The sequence below is a fragment of the Poecilia reticulata genome, linkage group LG19, assembly GCF_000633615.1.
Source record: "Poecilia reticulata strain Guanapo linkage group LG19, Guppy_female_1.0+MT, whole genome shotgun sequence".
In the NCBI taxonomy this organism is placed as follows: domain Eukaryota; kingdom Metazoa; phylum Chordata; class Actinopteri; order Cyprinodontiformes; family Poeciliidae; genus Poecilia; species Poecilia reticulata.
The window spans coordinates 21612683-21637800 of NC_024349.1; the positions used below are offsets into that span (position 1 = coordinate 21612683).

General features: G+C 40.1%; 2 protein-coding genes across 3 annotated transcripts; one reads left to right on the forward strand and one right to left on the reverse strand.

The window, feature by feature from the left end:
• The first annotated feature begins 226 nt into the window (after positions 1–226).
• LOC103481930 (transcription factor 20) lies at positions 227–11555 on the forward strand. 2 transcript variants are annotated; one of them, XM_008437763.2, is made up of 6 exons: positions 227–471; positions 1793–4308; positions 5828–5921; positions 6959–7008; positions 7108–7182; positions 8850–11555. In XM_008437763.2, the coding sequence occupies exons 2-5, from the start codon at positions 1798–1800 to the stop codon at positions 7153–7155; spliced, it is 2703 nt and encodes a 900-aa protein (XP_008435985.1). In that variant the 5' UTR covers positions 227–471; positions 1793–1797; the 3' UTR covers positions 7156–7182; positions 8850–11555. The 2 variants fall into 2 exon arrangements, with proteins under 2 accessions (XP_008435985.1, XP_008435983.1); XM_008437761.2 differs by lacking the exon at positions 227–471 and adding an exon at positions 1084–1187.
• Positions 11556–12036: 481 nt separating this feature from the next.
• bsk146 (brain specific kinase 146) lies at positions 12037–18687 on the reverse strand. The gene is made up of 4 exons (XM_008437765.2): positions 18361–18687; positions 18086–18288; positions 17254–17445; positions 12037–17173 (listed from the first exon to the last, which is right to left on the reverse strand). The coding sequence occupies exons 1-4, from the start codon at positions 18530–18532 to the stop codon at positions 16415–16417; spliced, it is 1326 nt and encodes a 441-aa protein (XP_008435987.1). The 5' UTR covers positions 18533–18687; the 3' UTR covers positions 12037–16414.
• Positions 18688–25118: the final 6431 nt, after the last annotated feature.

The following is a 25118-nucleotide window of genomic DNA, read 5'->3' on the forward strand; positions in this document are numbered from 1 at the left end:
TCACGACGCATCTCGGTTCCACAGATGAGTTTTAGCCGTTTCACTTGCTGCTTTATTTTGATCAGGCCGATGCAAAGGTAGGATTTTTTTTTTACTAAAAAACGTGGAAAAAGCCTAATCTTTATCGGCCAACAGTTATACATGACGTTTAAGGTGTTTTTAATCCGTAGACAGACTACAGTTAACACCTTTGAACTTGATCAATTGCGAGTAGATGTGATCGGTTGTAGAAACTTAGTGATTTATTTTGAAGGCTATATCCGGAAGTCGGAGATTAGGTTCCAACATGACAGCGCTGCTATCAGAGTAGTGTGTTTCTAGAAAGTGAGTGGATATTTATTTAATTAAGGGCTTTTTTTCTTTCCCAGTTCCATCAGAATTCATATGAAAGGGAGGCGCTTTTGATGGAGACGCAGACTGGGATGAAATCCTAACTGAATGTTTGAAAACGCAGAGATTTTCCCCGTCCGGGTAAGTTGTGATCAGAAGCGCAGCAGAGCCCGTACCCTCCGTCCTGTCTTTGTTTCACCCAGCCGGGCCTTGCCCCTATGCGGACCGTTGTAAGTAAACGGAATGCCAAACTCCATTACAAGTATTTGGTAGTTTAATAAAATGTGTGATGTCGCTTATTCTCGGATACCTGTGAAGAAACGTTTAATAAACTTGGCATAAAAATCATGTATTCTTCAATTCGGAATTAATTAAACATTATAAAGGGTGCTATTTGTGCTGAAAGATTTGATTTTATATTTGCGTTGGACGTTTTTTCCTCTTTAAGAAGTTGGTGGTTGTCATAGAAGCTTGTGAGGAAGAAGCAATATTTTCAAGTACAAGTTAACATTTTATTGAAATATTTATATTATGGGGATAATAAACATAGCCGAAATGACGACAGAGGGTAGTCGTTAAATGTGCGGGTATATTGGAAGTATTAAAGTTTAAGATTACGTTTTTTTACAGTGTTTCGTAGAAGCTATTGAATATCCCATGGAAATTGACACGAGGGGAGATTACCGCAGCTACACCGGGCCAGGCTAGCTCGCTAGCTCTTGCTAAGCTAACTAGCCATCCTGACCTGTCAGTGTCGGTGGGGAAAAGTTCGCTGTTTGCCTTTAGACCCGTTTTTCTCATAAAATAACTTCTTAAAATTATTGACATGATAACCTAATCTAAAATGAAGCTAGAAGGTAACCTGTCGGTTATTTCTTTTTTGTGTGTTTTTTACTACAGGAATTAAAAGCCAAGTACACGTCAGTTACCTAGCTTATGACAGCGGTGTGACTTCGAGGGTCGCGATTTAACCGTTTCTTTTGTCCTAAAATAGTTGTGAAGATAAATATGTAGTTGATGACTTAAAAGAGATAACTTTGTTTTTATTCGACATTTCCTGCGCAGGTCAAAGGTATTTCTCACAGTTGCGGTTAGAGATTTAAATGTACTCAAGAGTGTCATTATCAGGGTTTTTCACTTTTCGTCGTAATATTTCCCCATAGTGATAATAGTTTCCCCATTTTTATATACATCTAAAATATCAGCTATAGTTAAAGTTATATTTTAGTTTAGCTATATCACCAGTTTAGTTTTAATTAATCATCTGAAAATCTGAAATATGACAGTGATTTGAGAAAGTTTTGTCTGTTTTGGAAAATGGACTAGCTGTCATTTGTGTCTAGTGTGGTTAAAAAAATAAAAAAAAATGAATGAAAAGTCCAACATCACTATGACATCCATGTCGATGCAATTGTATGTTTCATTTACGTAAATATAATGAACTTTTTTCCATCTATTGCAGTTGTTATGGAGCAGCCACCTGGGACCTTGGATGAGCTACAGCATCAAGGTGCCTCTTCCCCCACTCGCTCCAGTGTAATAGACTTGACCAGGAAAGACGATGAACACCTCCTCACATCACCATCTCTGGATGCCTTGCCACGGCTCAAGGGCTCTGACTGGGCCCCGAACTCTGGATCTGCCATCCCCGGGTTACAGTTGTCAGAGACTGGCTCCTCAGATGTCACAGTTCGACCAGGGGATCAAATTCAGCCAGACAATGCCTTATCCCACACTACAGTCACTCTGTCCTACGTGAGCAGGTCTCATGTCTTCTCCACTCACAGCTCTCCTCCGTACAGTGTGTCGCCCATCAGCAAGTCTTCCTTCCACCCTCAATGCAACACGGACAACGGGTTTGAGGAGACCAGCTATGCACTGAACCAGCATTTCCTAGAGCAGGACAAGGAGCCTGTTAACCTTGTCACACATGCAGAACCGTTCCCCTCGCTTTCTCAACCTCAAGTGGGACCACAGAATAATGCTAGAGAATACAACATGAAAGAACCTCCTAAGTTTAATGGAGAAGCCATTTCCAGTGATGGACATGATAAAAAGGTACTGGCAGAAGAGAAACACAGCATTCTTTCTGAAAGTAGAAATTGTGTAGAGAATGGTTGGTCAGAAATTCTCCGGGATGAGGATGAGGACAGAGGGACATCCGATGTGCTTTTCATTGGGGCTAAGAAACAGGACCAAGAGGTCTCCAAAAGCGGCGGTTCCACAGATGTGCGTTCAGTGAGCAGGGAATACAAGAGCCCTTTGGAGGATCCTGTCTCCCCACCCTCTACCTCAGTAGATGATGTGGAGGATGTGTTCCTGCTTCCTCAGGCCTCCAGCTCACCCAGCGCAGATGACTTTTATTTAGAGGCTGCCAACGATGCTGTGTGTTCAGACAGAACCACTCGGGCAAGCTCTGCGGTCAACGATGGCCCAACGAGGTTAGAGTCACGTGATGAGAGTAAATCCCATAGACGGAAGGGTGTTTTGGGGCCTTTGAATGACTTGACTGATGATTCCTGTCTAAATCCGGAGAACAAAGCCAGTTGTGCCATTCGTCACGTTAATGGGAGTGCAAATGTGCTGGAGAGGACGATAAAAGAAAGGAAACTGCCCATGCGTTCTGGTAGAGGGACTCGACTGGAAGCAATAGTCATGAATATAAATTCAAGTCGCTATAAAGTGTCCAGCAGCATACTCGCCAATAAGAAACCCAGTGCCTCTCAGCCAGTAACACACACTTCTGCCTTGCCCAGATCCAAGAGGAAAGTGAAAGGCAAGGTAAAGACAGCTTTCTCGCTGAGAACTGTCAAAAGAAAAGCTGTGAACTTGAAAAAAAGTAAACCCAGTAGTGTCGACGCTCAAAGTTACAATGACTCTACCTCTGTTTCTGAGTCTCTCACCAAGACCGAAACATCAGGCACACCTGCTAAGAGATCTCAATTTGTGAGACCAAGCAGAAAACCAGCACGGCCATCTCGGAGTAGGCCTGTGAAGTCTAAGACGAAACCCCCTTCTCAGTCAAGTGCCCAGTTCCCCACACATAAGAACTTGAAAAAGAAGCCAGAGTTAGTCACTGTCCCCGAACCCTCAGTGGAAGTTACTGCATCAAAGGTGTTGTCCATTCATCCGCCACCAAAATCTCCAAAGAACAACCAGGTTGACCCTAAAAGCAAAACATCATCTCCCACAAAGAAGACAAAGACACCCCCGAAACGGAGGCGAAAGAAACCCAGGTGCAGCCAACCTTCCTCTATGTTCTCCCCAAAAGAGCCTGAGATCAAGCTCAAGTACATCACCTACAAGGAAGAAAAGAAGGATGTCAGGTTGGACAGTTTCTCTCCGTTTGTTCGTGTCAAGCGACAGCAGTCATCCCCTGCTCTGTGCACAATAGTGAACTACCCCGAGGAGGTGAAGAGGGAACCCAAGGATCAACAGCAAGCTCACCCCAGCCACTTTGTCTCAGCCGTTGTACCCACCACTTCCTGTCTGTATCTGGGACGACTGTCCACGCACGGCCAACAACAGCGCGCTCTCGTCTGCTGCTTGTGCGGCCGCTCGGCCAACTCCATCGACTTGGGGGATCTCCACGGACCCTATTACCCCGAGGGGTACCGGCCGAACACCAAAGCACCGGCCAACGCGTCGGGTCTCAAAGAAGATGAGGAGGACTCCAGCTATTCCGACTCGTCCTCCAGCACTATGAGAGCCAGACGCTGGGCAGCTCCGCTAAAGCAGAAGGGCCTTCTGGGGAGCCGCAAGTTTTCCAGTGGTAGGATCAGCGGCCCCGCAGCCAAGCGGGCAAGAACGGACGGCGGTCTTGCGGATGCGGAGGACTGGTACAGCCCGCCTGTTCTCCCCGTGGAGCCATGCGAATATTGGCTCCACGAGGACTGCGGCATCTGGTCCGCAGGCGTGTTCCTTGTCAGGGGCAAAGTTTACGGGCTGGAGGAGGCCGTCAAGGTGGCCCAGGAAACGGTAAAGCTTCTCTTTTTAATGGAATGGCAATACAGTAGGCGCTGTTGTGGTTGATACCTAAGATGTGTTGTAAGCCACAAGAAACATGAATAAATTCAGGTCTTTCAAGTTTAAAAAAACCCACTGGAGAAACATTGGTGCTGACAAAAAACATCAATTCAGTTGTCACTGCTTGTTTTTGCAACACTTAAATCAATGGGAGGGTTTTTTTAAGGCTTGCTGACAGTTGGAAACGGGGCTCCTTTGAGTTTGGCCTGTACACGGTATAGATAATAGGCTAGTAGAAGAGAAATGAGGGATTAATGAATTGAAACGCATCAAAGTTTGCTTCAACTCTTCTCTGATGTAAAAAACCGGTTCAGCCAGATTAAAATTTTTTCATGGAGCAGCGTCCTGAAGAAAAGCTTGATGTTCCAAGCGATGAATTATGGTCTTAAGAAATGGCGTCGTCATCAGGAGTCCCTCCTCCCTTCAGTCTGCGAATGCTTCTCTTTGGCCGACTGGAACATTGTTTTCCTGCGGTTCTACTTTGACTCTCTTGACATTATTCCCACTCTTTTCAGCTGATCTCTATCAGTTTGCACACAAGCGTTTACTCCTTTTTCTGCCTGTTTTCTCCTCCGTTGTTTTTGTTTGTACACTTCCTGTTTTCAAGCCAAGGTTGCTTTGTTTTCTGTCCTGATTCATTCATGCCTTCCCTCATGTCCACCTGGAGGTTTCTCTGTTACAACCAGGACATTTTGCTCTGTGTTTCGGACCCAGCTATCTGGGAACAACCGAACTCTTTAACTTTTTAACTTCTTGAAATAGATTTCAGACCCTATTTCAAAAAGCTAACCTCATTGGTTAATAATGAGGTTGTTTATTAGCCAACCTCATTATGATCGCCACACTCTTTTTTTTTTTTTTTTTCCTAATGCAGGGTTCATCTTCCACTTTGAGTGATTTAGTTTTATTTCTTCTACTGGATAAGAAAAAAATGTACCACCAGTAGCAGTAATTCATTCTTTTAGTGGTGCAGTCAGAATGTTCCAACTATTATGTTCCATATATCTGCAGTTTCTTTTTTTCTTTTGTTGCCCCAACAGAGCAACCAAACCTCTTAAGAAGTATTTCCGGATCCTTTGAGGTTGTCATCACTTAGGCTGCGCTCACACAGCAGGTCTTGATGCTTAGTCCAGGTTTTTTTTTTTTTACTGAAATCAGATTTTTAAACCTGGCATCTTTGTGAACGGTTTACGCAGTGGGAAAAAAACCCGTCAGATATGGGTCGCATTTGCCTGCTGTGTGAATGTCGCGTAACGTTTTTAGTTGAACTTTCTGCAAGAGTAATCATCAAAGTCATGATGCTGGCGAGTCTATAGTAGATTTAGTCAGATTTGTAGTGTCAGGGGGTTGTAAACCTCATGAAAGTGACAAATCAGAGGCTTTAGAAATCAGAACAAGATAAGTTTTGCCCTGTTTTCTCGACCTCCAGCCTATCTAACTCACCTGCTCGTCTTTGGACCTGTCTTTCCAGATGTGTTCGGCCTGCCACAATCCAGGAGCAACTCTGGGTTGTTTCTTCAAAGGCTGCCCTAACAAATACCACTACAGGTGTGCTCTGGAGTCAGGTGAGGCATTTGCATTTTCCGTTGCAGATACACTGCATACTACCTACTGAAAATATTCTCACCTTTAGTTGCATGAAAACCACAAACCTCCCTCACGTCTTGTACGATAGACTTGCACAAAACAGTGCAGAAGAGGAAATCAAGTTTTCTTTTTTTTTTTCTTTTTTTTTTTTTTTTACTAATTTTGAGTCAAAATGTTTCAGCATTTACAGCTTTTCAGATTTTCATTCTTTTATTTTGTGTTGGTCTATCACAGAAAATACATGCATACAGTGAAATACATTGAGGTTTGTCGTCGTAACATCAGATAATATAAGGCCTGTTATGACAACAATAAATTGTCCCAGAAACTATTGTGATAAATGATAAAATTGTCATTTTGAGACCATTTTCAACTGATATAATAATTATAATAGCATAACATGCAAGTTTGCCCTCTTACAAACTACTAAACTTTAATTTTGTACAGAACACTTAACACTGGAGTTTTAACCCTTGTATGTAGAAATGGGGTCCAACTGACCCCACATACGTAAAAGTTGTATCATTTGCCTCAGTCCTCGAACGCACAACGGTTAAATATCCAAAATAAAACACAACCAAAAGCAGTAGATAAAAAGGAAACAAACACACACAACTGAAACCATGAATAAAAATGTATCAAGTCTCTTTAAACAAAATGTAAAAAAAATTGAATCATCAGGAAGGAAATTGAGCTCATTTTAATTTACCATGCTACTAATTGCTTATTGCAACAGGCTTAGTTACTACTAATCCGTTTTGCAAAGTACTGTGTGTGTTTCGCTTTCCGAGTTGCTACCCAGTTGGATATGGACACACATGTACCAGAAGCTGTAGCTGTGAGTGTGAAGCGGTGTGTGTGTGTGTGTGTGTGTGTGGAAGTAGCAGCTTTGTGTGAGGAGCTGTTGGCTGCAATAACTTCCTCCGAAGCCCAAAGTGGCACGTGTGGGTGGTTGAACTGTTCAGTTGAATCAGCAGGACGTCTCTATAAAAACCTTCTCCTCTTGTTCCCGCAGACTGTGTGCTCGTCGAAGACAATTTCTCCATGAAGTGTAAGAAGCACAAGGTGAGCATCCAAGAAACCACAAGCATGATGGGGGGAAAAAAATAAAAATATAACACGAGATGAAGCTCAATGTATAACGTTGATGTTTTTTTTCACCAGAACAAAACGTTGAAAGCACCTCCAGGGAGCCGATGGGACGACAGGTGACAGATTACATGAAACCTCATGAGGAAGGTGAGAGTTGTAGCCTGAAACATCGTTATTTTCCAAAACCAAAGCAAATTATGTCGGATATAATGTCACAAGGCGTCCACTGATAGTAGAGGACATATGTCTTCAAAAAAAGATTAAAAATGAAGAAAATTGTGGTTTCGTTGGCCGAATAAAACAAAGTGTGATTTCCAAATTGGGATTGCCTACATGAACACAAAAAGGACGTTTTAAAGGTCTTGAAAGAGAATTTTTATTTGGAAACTTTTTGGTTTGTTTCTGCTAAGTAGGGAACATTTTAGGAAATAATCTCACCTCTAACTCAACGTCTCAGTTTTATCCGCATGCTTCATTTTTTTTTCCTCCTTTGTGTTATTTTTCCACAACAGCAACAGACACAGAACCCACTACGGTTACAGCAGAGTTTAGGGAGAGCTCCTGTCTGGACGCATCATCATAAAACTGATTTGATCTGTTTTAGTATGAACACATTTTCCATGTTTTGAATCGTATTCTACAAACACACATTAGTTCCTGTATGCCCACCCTAACCCTACCACTCTCCTCATCGACTGACAGTGACTAATTAATATAATTAATTTGTTATTTTGAGGTCTTTTCACTTAGATTTTTTCTTTCTACCAAAGTTTGGCGTTTGGCAGAAAACCTGCTGCAAATACTGCCTCCTTGTGGTTTAGTTTTGCCATTTTCTTTCCCCCAGGTTTTAGTTTTTTTTTTACCTTCAACACTAAAATAAAATAGATCATATTTGTAGAAAGGCAGTCGCTTTATGAACCCACATGCACCTCAAACTATTTGCATACTTTTTTAGTGAAACTAAAAGGGAGCAGCTGTAATGTAGATGGTGTTGAGATCTGATGTTTCTGAAGTGTCTGCATCAGCTGCCGTGATTTACAAAAGCTTCCATCTGTTTGTGGCAAATAGAGGTGAAATACAAGGAACACAATTCCGATCAMACCACATTCACACATTGGTGAGAAATAGTAATAATAAAATAAATTAAAGCCATGCATGCTTTTTCTTCAAATTCGTTGGTCTATGGCATAAAAGTCCCAATCACATACAGTTTAATTTGTGACCGAAACTAGGTAAAAGGTCAAATATGTCAAAAGTGTTTTTTAAACCATTCACTGTTAAAGGTAGTCTTTCAGGGTTTCCTACAGTGTATTATAAGCCTGGCGGGCCACCAGACTTTACTTGTGCCCCCACCAGGTTTAGCATTGCTTTTTTTTTTTTAAGTCTCTTTAAAATGTTTGCATTTTTTAAGACTTTCTAGTTGGTGTTCAGGTATTAATGTTCCAGTCTTTTAATAACATGATTATCAAGAGATATTTTAAAATTTCCTGTCAACTTTAAACATTTTTTAACTTAAAAACACAACGGCCACTGGATGAATGACTACCCTCGGACCCAACCACTGGGCTGAGCAAGTTTTCTCGCAGAGCCGGGTGCAGACATTTTTTGTTTTTTAAAAAGTAATCCACCCCACGTTAGTTGGCTGCTTATCACCAGTGTGTGTGTGTGTGTGTGTGTGTGTGTGTGTGTGTGTGTGTGTGTGTTCGGCTGATAGCAGCAGTAACACCGTTCTCCCCCCAGTCGGCCCCTCAGAGGCTCCTCAGTTTTAAAAAATGCAGAAAGGCATCTTCACCATCACTCCTTTATTTTTACAGAATCCTGCAGGAATCCGCCAGTAACCATGACCACAGCGGACCAGGGTCACCCACCCCCGCCCCTCATTGACTGACAGCTAGCACCCACAAACCTTATCGACTCCCTCTGCTGTGGACTGCAGGAAATTACAGAGTAACATGCTGAATTTGTTGTTTTGTCTGGTTATTTATATGGGATTGTTCTGTTTCTTTCTTCTTCTTCTTTTTTTTGCTTTTTTGTTGCTCAGATTGATATGAATAATAATCAAAAGATATTTAATTTTTTAAAAAGATTTTCTAAGTATTTGGTTATATTTGGTTTATTTATTCCTGAACTCTTACGGGCTTCTTCAGCTGTTTGTCAAAGAGGCTTAATTGTAATATGTGTGTGTGGCGGTGAGAGTGTGTGTATGTGTGTGTGCTTTTATTCTACTTTCCATTGGGAAAGTATCAGTTTAGGATTTTTAATATTCTTCAACAAGTCAAGGAGATTCTGATGAGTTTTATTCCAATATGGGACATAAATAAATGCGACAGTTAAGCTGCTGCGCTCACGCAACAAACTATCTGCGTAGGCATGGGCCTTTCAACCACAATATCACCTTTTCCTGGTATTTACACTAAATACAAATAGAGTACAATGGTCTAATTTAATGCAGAAAAGCAACAATTGATCCAGCTGGTTGCAAAATATCACATATTAACTAGTATCTTAATTTACATGCACAAAAGTGAGCAAACTGAAAAAAATAGCCACTTACATGTTTGCTAGCTTCTTATGCTTTAAGCTAACATACTGCTTTTAAAGGAACACTTCATATTTGCTGTAGCAATTTTCTTTCTTGCATTACAGTATGTTTACATAAAGAAATCCTCAGAGCAATGGAAAGCTAACGGCTAGTAAGACGACTCCATGTTGTATGACGCTACGTTAGCGGGCGCTAAACGCCTGCAAAGCTCTGCTAACACAGTTTGAGCGTAGCTATGTGTTAGAAACAGCTGGGAAAATGGTGATAAAGTTAAYGGTGACTCCTGTGAGGKTGTAGGTTTTAAAATATCAACTAGTATGATAAAGTGTCCTATTGTTAAACTAACACTAGTTGTTAAACTTCCACTGCTTTGAGGATTTCTCAACCTTTCTAGAAACTTGTAGCATTATGACATCTGTTTGCTGTATATATTATATCATTATTGCTAATATTCTGACAAGATCTCTATTTGACTGGTTATTTAGTCAAGTGCTCTTGTAGCAACAGATGGGGGAGGGGCAGGGGCTTTTGATGCTAGATAAGCGTCTGCCCATGCCTACAGCAAGACATTGGACCATCAGTAATAGTATTACAGGCTTTGCTTTAAATGATGCAGCACCGGTTGTAACTTCAGATGATTTTATCAGCGCAGTCCATCATTGTGTGTGTGTGTGTGTGTGTGCGTGTGTGTGTTTGAATGAATGCTAACAGGAAGCACTCCAGTCCGGGCCCCGCAGCACTGTTCAGCTCTTTTCTTGTGGCTCTTTTCTCATCATCAAACTGTTTGTGATGATTTAGTTTGTTCGTTTTTATTTTTTTGTGCAACTCCGAAGCACTTTGGCCTCCCCAACGTTAAGTTGGGATCGTTAAGGGGAAAAGAAAAAAAAAYGTGCCCATGTGGTTTTCGCCGGCGCTGCCTTTTAAATTAGTCAGACTTCCTGTGAGTCTCATAATAGTGGAGCGAGAATCCAGTGTGGTGTATATTGTCCTTTKTGTTTCAGCTTCACTCCAACTCCACCGTCAGTCTCTGACGGTCTTTTACGAAAGGTTTTTCATAAAAGGCTGTCACTAAAATGTGTCCTAAAACACAGTATCTGCACCTGAACCCTTCTTAAAAAGCCTTATCTGATCTACGGAGGGGGACAAAAGTTTATCTGGGGTGCAGTGACAAATTAGTTCCTGAGTAAAGGCACCTGGCTTGCACTTTTTCTGTTTGTTTTTTTGTTTGTTTGTTTTTTCTGATGACTTTATTTTTAGGAAGTCTGTGTGATCAGTGCTGGCACCTCTCCGTACCACCGGGGGCAGCATGGAGTCGCCTGGTTGTACTTGTCAGATTCTCCTCTCAGCATTTGGTCACCAGCAGCATGAAGCATCTCAGAGGAATCAAAGTCTCACCTTTAAAAAAAAAAAAAGAAAAACTTCCTGGCTGATCCTTTTGTGCCATCTCTTGTCTTTTTAGTATTTTTCCCAGTTTGTGTTTTTATTGCAGTAAAGCAGTGAGCTTCCCGCAGGTTTGTCTGGAAGCTTCGGTGATTTGTACCAAATATACATTTCTGAATATGTTGTTTAAAAAACAAAATGTTTGCATTTAAAAAATATATATATATATATATATAAATATATGTTGGTCTCAGGGCTGAATCTCAGATATTGTAAAAATGTTGTGTTTTTTTGTTGTTTTTTTCTACCTATTTTTATTTTTATTTTTTTCTAATGCTGTTACCGCAGTAACACATGGAACAGGAGGAGGTTTTCTGTCTTTCCTGTCCCGGTACACACTAAACGTTACATTCCACTTCCTTTTCTTTTCCTCCGTCTGCCTCAATGATGTGGTGATTTTGAGTTTAACATCAAAAGAAGACTGCCAACTTGTTTTAATGTTGCCATGATCTGATTTTTTTTTTTTTTTGTACCGTTTCGTTCACGTCTCGGAGTATCAGAGGTCTCGTAATTGTCAGAATAAATATTTTGTTCAATCTTCTGGTTTTTCTGTGTGATGTGTAGTAATACCATTAAAAAAAAAGCAATATCTGAAAATAGCACTCCTGATGCCTGATGCTGCCACCACCACCAYGTTTTACTCTTCAGGGTGATTTCCAATTTAGTTTTTCCTGCACCACTTTCCTGCTTCAGGACAAGTCGCTCTAATTTAGGGAATCGAGGTTTGCTTCATTCACATTAACCAGATTGGCTCGGACGTTTATTTTTCTCCTTAATGAACAAAATTCTTGTTTTAAAAACCTCTTTTTTTGTTTACTCAGGTTAATTTTGTTTCAACCATTTAGTACTCTGGGATTTCACAGATTTCAGTTGTGAACTTGTATCTAAAATAAGTCATTTGGTAAAAAAAATAAAATAAAAAAATTGAGAGAGCAGTGTTGAAATCAAGTCTACTCCTAAAGCAAAACCCCTTAAAATTCAGCATCAAATGTCATGGGATGAAAAAAAGAAAAGACCAATTTCACTCCAACACATATTCTCATTTTATTGACTAAATCTCAGCTTACAGGAAGACGGTTGTTTGCAAAGACAAAGGTGGATAGGAGTTCTAGTGCTGTGATAATCTACTCATTAAAACTCTGCTAAAATCATGATGATGGGAAATGTCACCAAACAGACAACGGGATTTCATTACACACATGTATCACATTATGGATGAAAGGACGAAGCAGCAATCACTGACTCAGACACTACGAAACGAAAAGGGCCAAGTGGCTGAACTTGGAAATCTACTTTTGCTCACCGCAATAAATTGATAAAAATATATATTGCCATTTTCAGCTCAAGCACAAACGTTTTTTGAAGCAAAGAAAACGAGTGAGGGTGAAAGTAAATAAGTACCCAATTACTTATTCTGGTTCTGCTCATATATTGACAGGTGATGCCTGTAATTCCCCAACTTTCTTACCAAACCAACAAGATTACAGAGCTGTTCATTCTCAAATAAAACATCAACAAACAGAAAAGTTAGACATCAGTGAGTCAACATTTGAACAAAAAAAAAAAAAAAAATCCAGTTTGCGCATTCACTTATCAAAAACATAATGGAGTAAAACTTTCCGCTACATTTAGCATACAGAGTATTGCTGGTGGGACTTGGATGATTAATGGATACTAAAACAGAATATACAAACTAAATAAATAATAATTGAGAATACTCAATTGCCACATTAGTTMATGGGCAAAGCCTTAATTTAGAATCCAAATTTAGAATTTTACATTTTAGAAGCAATTTTAAAAAAGGGRTAAACTTCATGAAGCTGCTTTAATAATTTTAAAAATAAGTAAAATACTAGCAACTATTTTCTAGCAGRACTTTTGAAACAACTTCCTGTTTCCCTCTGTTTATTGTTGCATTCTTTAACTTAACACTGAACCACTAGTTATCTGAAATTAACAGTTTTGGAAACTGCTGACACAACGGGCAAACCATGACAACCATAAAGCTAACATCTCAGGAGAACCCAACATCGGAAGAAACCATTCTAAACTATGAGGTTGTCATGTTCATATATTTAAGGWCTATAATCAGTCCAGAAAAATCCTTGGTAGGACATTTCAAACTTCGCAATAACCTCCAGGTCAGAATTTCTGGAATATTCTCACGGGGTACAGAAATATCAGCTGCTGCCAAAACAACTTCACAATTTACTATTAGAACGACTTGGAGTCAAACTTTAGGTAAAAAAAAAAAAACCTAGCATAGCTAAAGCTTTTAAGTGCTTATTGAACGGAACATTCGACGTTTTTTGTCATTCGACTCTTTAATAGCAATACTCCTGTTAGCTCAGGTTATGAGCCGGTGTTAGCATACAGCTCGTCGCTTTCTAACGGTTGTTTTAAAACTGCATTACCTTAAAGCAAGCGATAGGTGGCGCGACTTCATTTTCCATACCATGACCTCCTGCGTTTTACTTGAGCAGCCGCTTTATCTGCCTGGTTACTTGTCATGGACCCATRCCTACGTWAAACAAACAAAAGTTTCAAATGCCTCTTATTGAAAACCTACCATGAGATACAAGAATTACAACACCCATGTATCTGAATAGGAATATCCATTTTGAGTTCCTTCCCTGACTTCAAACTTTGCAAAAGAAACCCCAGCAAGTCAAAGGCACCATTAACAGTATCTACCGGGTGCTTCAATTGCTCGATGAGCTCATGTACAGGTTTCACGCGGTCATGTGAATTTAGTGTTGTAGCTCACAGCCAGCTGGAGAAAACAGCGGGGCTACAGTGTCTGCATCAGGATGGTCCTTTGTTCTGTATCAGAAGGCTGCTGATGAGGTCAGAGATGTCACAAGATGTTGTGCTTAGCATACATACCCACTGATGATGAAAATGCACAATGTACTGGCTTTAGCTGGGTCTAGTTGTTCCTCAGTCGGGGAGAATCCAYGCTGAGGCTACTGACACAAGATGAAGAAACATATCGTCGGCAGCGGCTACACTACATCTACGGGTTACTACGGTTTGGGGTTCGAGAAACACTGAGCAGGTTTTCACAAGAGAGCTTTTTTAGCACATACATGTTCATGCAGGTTAATGTGTGGAAAGCGACAGCCATTCCTACACATGATTTTAAGCCTTGGAAAATATCGTTTTTCTTGAATTATTTTCTCATAGTCAAAAAAAGGAATGGTTTGCTTTTTCTTTTTCTTTTTTTTTTTGCCATCATTCTAAATCGGATAAAAAATACAAAAAGTGAAAAGCTTCACTACCTCATCAAAGGCCATTTAGAAGAAAGCTATTCAGATAAAACAGTAGTTTCTAATTGCAGCCTCTCGCTCCAGTGCCCTCATGCTTATAAWTTTTTTTTAGCTGTTCTTTAAAGTGGTGAGATGATCACACAATAACACAAATATTTCACACAGAGTAAAAACTAATTACTGTTTTCTTTTTTTTTTTTTAGTACCAGAATTTCTCAAGAGATCATAACACTGGTATTCAGTCTTGAATACAATGCAAGAAGGTGTGCTATTGCAAAAATAATCACATATTTCTGCAAAACCTTTTTCTTTAACAAGTGTCTTTTTTTTTTTACTGTAAGTGAGAGCTAATCATGCAGTGATAAAGTTGGTGTTATTTTCTTTTCTGTTTTGTTGTTTTTTTCCCTTCCAAATTGAGCTAAGGTTGTTTCTTTTTAATCTACAGACAGTATTTAGATAGTAGTGTCAGAGGAAACGCATGTTCGGTAAAAAATAAAACACAATGAAAACAAAAAGCATCGCTGACAGATTTTCCTGTGAAGCTTTCAAAGACGAACTTCAGGAGTAAATATAAAAATAGACAGAGACATCATAGTCATTTTCTCTCGCCTAAAGTTAGGCGAATAGTGTTAGATTTTTCTGGTACAAGCATTAACGCCGGTATGCTCATCAGTTGGGGTGTAACAGCATTTTGTGGTACGAAATCTMGTGATACTGAAATGTGTTGACATTTCTGTCACACACACACTTTCCTGTCTAGCTAATATGTGGGGCAGGATCGCCTGGTGAAACAGAGTTGAGTCCCTGATATGAAAATAAGTGCTTCAAGCTACATCTGGAAATTTTTTGCTAGGTTTTTATCCAAAGTAAGAAAAAAAATAGTGTTGCGTTAACTGAGTCGACCACAAGGATTGCAAATTGGGCTGGATGATAACAGTCTGATAAATTAGCATTTGGAAGTTGACACCATGACTTAAATCATTTGTTGGTCTGTAATTTTGATTCGCTATAGGGAAATAAACCGCATGTGAGGGGAAAACAAGATGAATTTATACCTTAAACCAACAGAAGCTCACAATGCTGAAGCTAKCATCTGACTCAAAACTTCCTATAGGCAACATAATAAATATGKTTTTAGTATTATTTTAAGGAAGCACATTTGATCATTTCTAGCTATAAATTGAAAAAGACTGGATGAAATCTAAAATGTTAGTTTAGATTTAACTTGTGAAATTTGGCTACTGCGAATTAAGGGAAGCAWAAACCCTAACAAATCCGAAATTAATAACTCTCACCTTAAATRGGSATTTTTCAAAAACAGTTTGTAGTTTGTGATTTTTGAACCCTTCGCACTATTTGTGAATCAAATCGCTGTGGTGAACTCAGTGTCCCGTATCACGGTGTCTCAGGAGATGAACAAATAGTTACACCCCGACTTATTAGCCRACCGCAAGTGTTGCACAGGGAAGAGGAGTCGGAAGTCACTTAACAGTATTCACTAAAGTGGAAAAAAGGAAAGCTACATTATTAAAAAAACAACAAAAAGAAATAAAATAGAAAAAACAATTTTAGTCTTTTACGATTAAATAAATAAATTGTATCTCAAAGCAAAATACACTTTTTTAAGATTCATACACACAAACCACAAACACACTTTCACATTTTTGTTACACATCGTCCCACTCCGTCAACCAGGGTGTTTCTTCGAGTTCTGTTTTAGTCCTCATCACAGAAACAAGTTCTTCGTTGTTTCGTCACAGCTTGTGAAGTCTTCCCTTGAATTATTTTTGCTGCAAGTATTGCTCTATAAAATACATTTTGGTTTTCTTTTCTGATGGTTTTAGTCACGGAGTTTCTCACTTTTTCTTTATATTCTCATGAAATGCACCTCAAAATGTCCCTAGATTGTAAACAAAGCCTCTCTTGATGACATCCAATMAAAGATCTTTCTGTATGTGCCTTCAATCAAGATCTACTAAGTCTTCAACGTGTCGACTTTCTTCCCAAGATGTAGAAAACAGGATACACGTTAGTACTTTTAGTCTGGTCTTGTTTCGATGCATGCACAACTATTGCAGTTCGAGAGGTATGGAAGTGTGGGTTGAGTCRGTCGCAGAGTTCGCCATGCTCACACGCAGATCTCAATGGGTGTAGCCACTAGCAAGCGGCCGCCAGGGGAACCGTTTTCCCGTGGCATTCGGTCRTAACTGTTGGTGGACGACACCGAGCTGTTAGTGGAGACAGACACGAAATGATGTCCTCCACCCGGGTCCATCATTGCTCCCTTGGCCCCGCCACCACCACTGCCCCTTTCCACCACCATGGGAGACATTGGAGAGAGGGGCGAGAGCGGTGAACGAGGCGACAAAGTCTGCTGCTTCATCCTCTCCACCAGGAGCTCCTCATCTTCTTCCCCTGACGAAGAAGTAGAGATGGTGCCTTCCATATCTCCTCGCACATTCCCTCCTCCTCCACCTCCTATGTTGCTCCCRCCAACCATCTCCGCGCTACCACTGCCCCCTGCATTKCCGTTGTTGTCATGCTCTGCATCCAGCATCCAGGAGTGGCTGAAATACCCGAACACCTCCTTAACGGAGCAGCGGCGGTCCTGCTCCACCGAGAGCAGGCGGCGGAACATTCGCAGCGCCTGCTCGGTGAAACGCCTCCACTGCGATGGCACCGTGTTCGTCCTCCTCCTCTGCCAGTGGATGAACTCTTGATAGAACGTATCGGTGGGAAGCGCCTTCTCCCAAGGGAAGTTGCCRGTCAGCATGCAGAAGAGCAGCACACCAAAGGCCCAGACATCGGTGCTGTAGTCCACACAGAAACCCTCCTGGCGGGAGGCATCGCAGAGCTCTGGGGCCGTGTAGGGAATGGTGCCACTCACCTGGGGAGAAAACCCAACAGGTCAGAACCATGTCAGGGAAAAGAGCCCAGAGCAACTGAGAAAACTCAAYGGTGACTTACTCTTTTCACAGGCGAGCCAGCCCGACGGGTCATGCCAAAGTCTGAAAGCTTGACTTTGCGACACTCTCTGTCGAAAATGAGGATGTTTTCAGGCTTGATGTCCCTGTGGACAAGTTTCTTACAATGCAGATAATCCAGAGCGATGGCCACTTGATGCACGCAACGCTTCGCCACCGACTCAGGTAGACCAACCTGAAAGACCAGATGGAAGAACATGTGCCGTACAGTTAGGACTTTCCAACTTACAGCCATTAAGAAGGGCAGACAAAAGAGTTAGGATCCCTTCAAGTTCTCAGTCAAATGTAACATCAGACATTGCCATTCAGGAAGAGAAATATTAAGAGTAGAGACATCAACGCTCTTGGGTTGACAAAATTCCTGTAAGGCTTTACCGCTTTTTAGAAACAAGGTAATCTTCTTATTTATGCATGGGTAGAGATTTAGAGCACAGACTGCATTGACAGTTAGCATWTTTATCCAGTTGATCCTGACAATTGCTTCAAAACCAACAAATAATGGAGAATGACATAGTCAGTGTTGAAGAGAAAACTAATGCTGATGATAGGACTTGCAATGTGAAAGTACTGGGTCTGTCCATTCGTCATGTAGTGTCTTTCTGATGAGTCAAAATGATAGCAGTCTATGTAGAAMCAAAGACTATAACACCACAAGTCCCTCGACTGTGTGAGCTGAGGATGATTGAACCTGGATTGTTTTTGAAGGGAAACTGCTCTGCTGTTATACTATTTTACTGGCTTTCCATGGTTCAATGATCGTTTTGGTGAATGTCGTGAATTAAGGAACAATCAGAATGGCGGCTATAAGTCGGCACCTGTGGGGGAATGATGTCGAAGAGGTCTCCTGCCAAAGCGTACTCCTGGGCAAAGACGTAGTACTCGTCCGTCTCAAAGGCAATGCCGTACATGTTGATGATGAAGGGGCAGGGGGAGAGATAGAGTGAGATGCTGTACTCCCGAAGGAACGATTTCAGCTTCGTCGTCTTCTTCTTCAGAAACTTCAGTGCCATTTTTGTACCTTTTGAGAAAAGATTGTGAATTCCTTGTCAAGAAAGTGGCATAAAATGTGTGTACACACCAGGTCCCTCACCTCTGATCTTGTGGATCACAAGGTCCACCTTGCCGTAGGTGCCCTTCCCCAGCTCCCTGATCACCTCATAGTACTTGTTAACCTCCAGCCTCTCCAGGTTCTGAGCAGCGATCAGCTGCAACTCGTCCAGGATGTCCACGTTAGCTCGAGAAACCAGCGGAGAGGAGCTCATGGTGGYGGCTGTTTCCAACGAAGGACTGGGGTGAAGAAGTGTTGGTCAGTGAGGAGAGGCGAAGCAGCTAGCAGCTGGGGTCACTGTACAAAAACCAGACCGGGACGTGAATTTTTAGTTTTGTGTGTTRATGAGAAGTATAGATTTTTTTTCAGAATTTCAAAAACTAAAGACTTTCTGAGAGAAAAGAAAAGTTTTGTACAAAATCTGCTGATTCTTGCATTTAATTTTACAAATCAGAAAGAAAAGTAAATATATGAATAAAAACAGTTTGATGTTATAAAAGGAYAGGTCTGAAAACATAAGACAATATATGAATGTATATAATAAACAAGGTATACAATTCTCTACCACCAACATCTGTTCTACAAATGTCATATTTCCAGTTTATGATTCAATTTTTACTAATTTTCTAAAAAAAAATAGAAAGAAGAGTTAAATATTTTTTATGTATATAATTAAGGTAAAATTTTAATTACAGATTTATGAATTCAACTTAAAATATGAAAAAAATTGGACTACGTTTAATGAGACAACTGATTTGCCAAATTGTATTTAGTACTGAATCAGTTTCTAACTCCATAATAATAAGCATGAACCATAAGCCAACAGAGCCTAAACTCCTTTATCCAAAAAGAACCGACTAAACCCAAACGCAGTTTAGACGTCTTTAGTGCTACAATTCTCTCCAAGCCTGTTAACTCGCAACACATCTGTGCTGTGAAAACAATCAACAGTAACATATTGGAGGCTCAACCTGTGCAGCTCCTTTTTGCACCTCTATTTTCACTGAAGATAGCTGAGAAATCTGAGAAACGTCCTGTTGGCAAGTGGTCATGGCTGAAATGATCATGTCTTTTCAGTTCCGTCCTTCTGTTCAGTGGATCAGCTGCAGCATCGCAGTGAATTTTCCTCATGTTCCAGGCTTCATCCTTTTAACTGTACCATAGTTTCTGACCGAATGCTACTGATTTTTTAGAGGAATCAAGTTGATTTGTTGGTCCAACACATTATGGATTTATGCCAAAAATACAGAACCACAATTAAAGTAGCTGGTCACAGTCACCGCTCAGAAACAGAAAATATGTGAAGAAATACATTTGGACACGGCTACCGTGAAGTAGAGATGGGCTTGGTTTGTATAAAYGCAACAAATTTTGAGGACAGAGTGTGAAATAATTTGCTTCTGTGGAGTTAATGAAGATTGGGTTTGTTTTGATGCTTTGTATAGTACAGAACTGCTGAGTCTAAAGACAGGATTTCATCAGAACATCCCAAATGTGGCTATTAAATACTTATGTTTTGCAGAAATGCTGATAAAATCACCAGATATTACAGAAGATTTGCTTTATTTGCTCTATTTATGAGAGAAATTTCAACAATAATTCCACAAATTTAAACATCTCGCACCAGGAAACTTRTCCATCTTCTTTTCTGCAATGTTCTATGATATTATTTATTCTAAAACTTTAAAATGGAAATATAATTAAGTTCTTYTAAAWKRMMAAAAWTTYCYTWARKWRSYWWTTWWYMAAAWTTTTWAMYTKKWWTTTTTTTTCTACATTTTTGGCTCTAAACAATTCTTATTTTGGTGAACTAAAGGCAAATACTGCTCTTAGAACTGTAAAGGTTGCAGACCCCTGGTCTATCACATAAAGTCTAATAAAATGCCCTTAAGGTTGTGGATGCAACATTAGAAAATAACTATTTTGCAAGGTACCGTGTGTTCTAAGAAGCGAAGTCTGCTGTTTCTGTTATATGAGACGTGGTTTTCAGGGCGAGTGCTGCAGGACGGATATTTAAACCCCCCAGTCTGTCAGTCAGATCTGCAGTGTGGTCGTCACTGAAAATGCTAATTATCTGCAGTGAAGGCCTTAGTAATTCTAAAAGCTGCTCACCATGGGTGGCTGCTGGGAGCTGAGTCACACATMCACACAAAACAGCAAGCCAACAACAGTCAGCTCCAGCAGATCCATTTCCTACTGCAGTGTGATTATTCTTACCGATTGCTTTCTTTCTTTTCTCTCTCTCTCTCTCTCCTTTCTGAGGAGGCTGATCTGCCAAGTCCTGACCTACAGCCTATATAGATTCTGGCGCGTGTGGAGGAGACGCAGGAACACACATGCAGCCGAACACAGAACCATTACATAAGCTGCTCAGAGGAGTTGGATAGCTCTGACATTTACAGCATTTCATTATCTTCAACACACTCCTTTGCCAATCTCCTCAGAAATCTATTTTACATCACACTTTCTTAYGCTTTCCAGTTTTTTGATGTCAAAAAAAAAAAAAAAAGAGCTTGGAAGCTTTCGTAACTCATGTCATGTGAAGCCGGCTCTCGTCATTCCCACCACAGGCCTTGATGTTTCTCGGTGGGGGTGTGATCTCCTTGAGCGATATGGACAGAGAGAGAGGTTGATGGCAGCAGGTGAGGAGGGATGAGTCAGTTTGGGTGATGCATGGCAGCACAGAGGGCCTGTACTCTCTCTTTGTCCCTGACACGTGATAAACACACACACACACATTTAAAAGAGAGGCCAGGGAGTTATGGGCACACTAGGCTATTTGTTTCTGTCATGGATCAGAACTGCTTACTTTATATATATATATAGTATATGTGTGTCCTGCTTGTGTATGTGTCCATGTACTGAAACTGCGGATAAGATTATYATCTTGAGTAGCTCCCCTTAAATCCCATAAATGTTATCAACATGTACATGGAGTATAAAGATAAGTACACAACATTAAAACAATGAAGTCACATTAACTTAGGGGGGGAAAATCTCCCTCTGTAATTTCCTTGTTAAACATGAAAACTCTGTTGTGGGACTTGCTTGATTTGGAAATATCAGGAGTCTTTTGAAAAACTCAGTTAAATAAGCTACATTCTCCAGAAAATGCTTGCTCTTTTAGCATTGTAAACTGTCCTAATAAAACATAGAAGATGCTCAAAATGTTAACTCTTTAATTTCTTCCTTTGCATTAAAATAGTTAAACCAGCTACAAGGTTTACCCCAGAAAACTTGCTCAGCCCGGTGGTTGGCCCATTGTGTTTTTGAGTTGAATTTTGTTTTTAGTTGACAGGAAATTGGAAAATATCACTTGGTAATTGTGTGYTATTGAAAGATTAATATCTTGAACACAAACTATAAAGTCTTAAAAAATGCAAACACTTAAAGAAAAAAATTAATAAATAAGCAATGCTTAGCCTGGTGGGGGCACAAGTAATAACACACTGGGGAAAATTATGCTAGCTAGACTTCACTCACTTTCTCACTCATTAAAAGTGTCGTATCACAGTGAGTTTTTTTCAATACTTTTGGATTTTCCTTCAGCTTGGCTGTTGGGCAGAAGCAATGAAGATGGCAAATTCCTGTGCCTAACTAGGATTTCAAAGTTAGAAAATTTATCTACACACTGCTTGGCAAAGAAAGCAGAAACAAACTCAACTGCCTCGTAAACATTTAGACACAAAGGGAAGCCACAAATGCCACCACCATCTGCTGCTGCACAGAAAGTTTTCCACATCTCCTCTGTGAATGTTTCCTAAGGTACAAAATTCTACTCTGTGTAGGGGTCTCAAGAACAAACTTTAACTAGTATAAGTCATTTCTATCTCCAAGGAGTTGAAACAGCAATGATAGATATTTTTCTTTGCCTCATTTTTTTGTACTTAAAATGAATTCAAATTAAAATTTTAATTGCCATCTGGAAAGTACTGCCTAATGATTTATTGGTCTCATTAACATTTCATAAAATATATATATTTTTAACTTTTTCGGGAACAAGTTTTATTGTTCACTTTTATGGAACTATAAAGTGAGCCATTTTAAAAAGAAGCCATTAAATCAAATCATACATTTTTGCTTCCCCTGTCAAATAAGGYTCTGTGGTTTCTGGTATTGGATTGAATAGATATTCAAATGTGTGTTTGCATATATTTTCATCTGACTCACAATGAATTTAATCATCAGTGTGTGTGAGACTGCAGTCCCYCATCTATGTATACGTTTGTGTCTGTTTTCTGTGCAAATGGGGCCAGAGTGCCTTAAAGTAAACAATGTTACAGGGCCCAACAGGTTTATGGGGACGATAATGTTAGATCTTGTTAAGAAAATAAATGTAAAATATGCCAGTTTTAAAACTTAACCACATGCACAATATTAGATMAAATTAATAAACATTGTTAATTGTTTGCTTATGTCTAACCATGTTTTTCTACTCCTACTCAGTCCTTTTTTATCTTAAATGCATAAACACTTGAGTTGTAAGCAGAAATGCTCTGAGCAGAATTTTGAGACCAACTTGGGTTTTGACCCACCAATACTTATTTTAGCCAATAATAATTTCTCTTTTAGAACATCTACAATATAATTAGATACAAGGACAACATTTGAAATGATTTTTAGGCGTCCGCCTGTGAGTGGTCACTGATTATTTATGTTAGGAACAGAAGCAGTTTCAATCCACTTTGTTCAGTATCATGTTTGCATATGCTAACAAGGTTTACTGAAAAAACWGTTTCTGTTGCAATTTTCTAAGGAATCTTGGCCCTACAGGTAACTGTGAAATTACAAAAAGTCTAAAAATATTTAAAGATCCAGCATATTCAATAATATATAGAAGCTGAATGCTCAAAAGGAAAGTCAGAGGAACTCCAGTGTAATCTGTTCTGCCTTCCAAAACCTGAAWAAACCTCATCCATGTGTTGACATAGTGCAGAAAATACGCTTACRTTGATATATCTCTGTTCTCACTCTTATTTAGTCACTGAATTCACCACTGATGCTAATGAAATCTTATTTTGAGTCTCCATCCTCTCTGTTGATGTATGATGTGAAAAATAAGAATCTTTAGGAATGAAACTGAGAAACTGAAACATGTGATTGGGAGTACATGCGATTTATCATTCTTTTGGACTCTTTTGCCTTTTACAAAGACTGTGGCTTAGTTTTTACTGARATAAATAATTGAAATGTGCAACACTACTGAAGCTGCTGCCCCCGCGACCCGACCCCGGATAAGCGGAAGAAAATGGATGGATGGATGGATGGAACACTACCAGTCTCATAATATCATCCATCTGAGATTTAATGTACCAAATCAAGCCAGGGCCATTGAATGAAAACAGAACTAAAGGGAGGACGACTGTTGACAGAAACCAAAAGAAGTAATCATGTTTTTTCCAAATTCTGGTTGTATTAAACTTTTACATGTGACTTTAAAACCATCAGAATTGTWTACTCCATAAGGCTCAAAATCCAATGTCCTGGAAACAGAAACAAAATACATCGTGTTCCTTTCAGCTGATCACAAATCCTCCCTGCCTCCCTCCTCCTCCTCTGTCCTCTGAGCTCCACACTGACACTCTGTGCCACCAGGTTTAAGGCTGTGTGAAAACAGTGCAGCAACTACAGGCCACAGCTGACTAAATCCCAGACTGCTTATGCAACCAGCGGGCATTGCTGACTGGCCAAGCATATTCTGCTGGCCAAGGCGATGATTGCCGCCACGTCCGCCTCCGCTCATGCAGCCGCACTGTCCTCCAACAATTACAGCAATGCCGTCTTCATCCTCTTTTATGCATGTGSAGCATAAGTCCRCATCTTTTCCCTWCTACAGTGACAGAGATTAAGTCATTTGYCATCCGAAAGAAAAATGCTGGCATGGTCAGAAGAAGTTGTTGACCACACATAYACAGAATCAAACTCCTTTTTGGTGTAAGACTAASAAATTCGGCACTGACAGGCACCAGACAGTATGAGGGAAAAATAATGAGAAAGGAGAGGCAGGGACAGCGGGACATTATGACAAGGACCACTGAGCAGCAAAGAAGAGATAACGAGAATACCTTCAGCCAGCGATACCTGCGAATACAATAGCAGATGTAGGGGATTTATAGCAACATTCAAAGCTAWGAGTATCAAGTTTCAGCTTGGTTCTTGTGAGCCTACAAATAAAAATCTGATTAAGTGTAGTGTGCAATTTGTATTCAGCACATTCAAATTTCTTAGGAAATATATGTGAACAAACAGTACAAATAAAGCTCAAGGGACACAACAAATGGCTCAGGGATGAAGTTGTGCAAAAGGGTATAATCCAGGGTTAGCTTATAAAGTGATATCTCGAGCTTTTAACAGGTCAGCGCTACATTCAATCCATCAAAACTAGCAAAAACAAGCCATCCCCGTAAACCCATAAGTAGAAGACGATTCTCTGGTCGATGACGCCAAAACATTTTCTCTACACAGAAAATCATATGCATGGGAGACAATATGACAATTCATTCATTTACTCAGAACAAACAACTRATTGGTGGTGCAACTGGACCAACTACGTCCTGCGGTTTGAAGGTAGAGCCACTTAGATTTTGCTCTGCACCTTTATACTGAAAAGAAATTATGGTAATAAAGATGTTTATTAAGTCCATATTATTAATATTATTGTATATTTTACCTGTTTTATGCTTCAGTTGGTTTTTGCATTAAAAAAGCTGCAATAACGTCTTCTGCAAAGAACACCCGAATCTGCCAAAGCTCACAAATCAAGTTAAATGACCCAGTTGTGCCTGCTCACAGCGGTCATA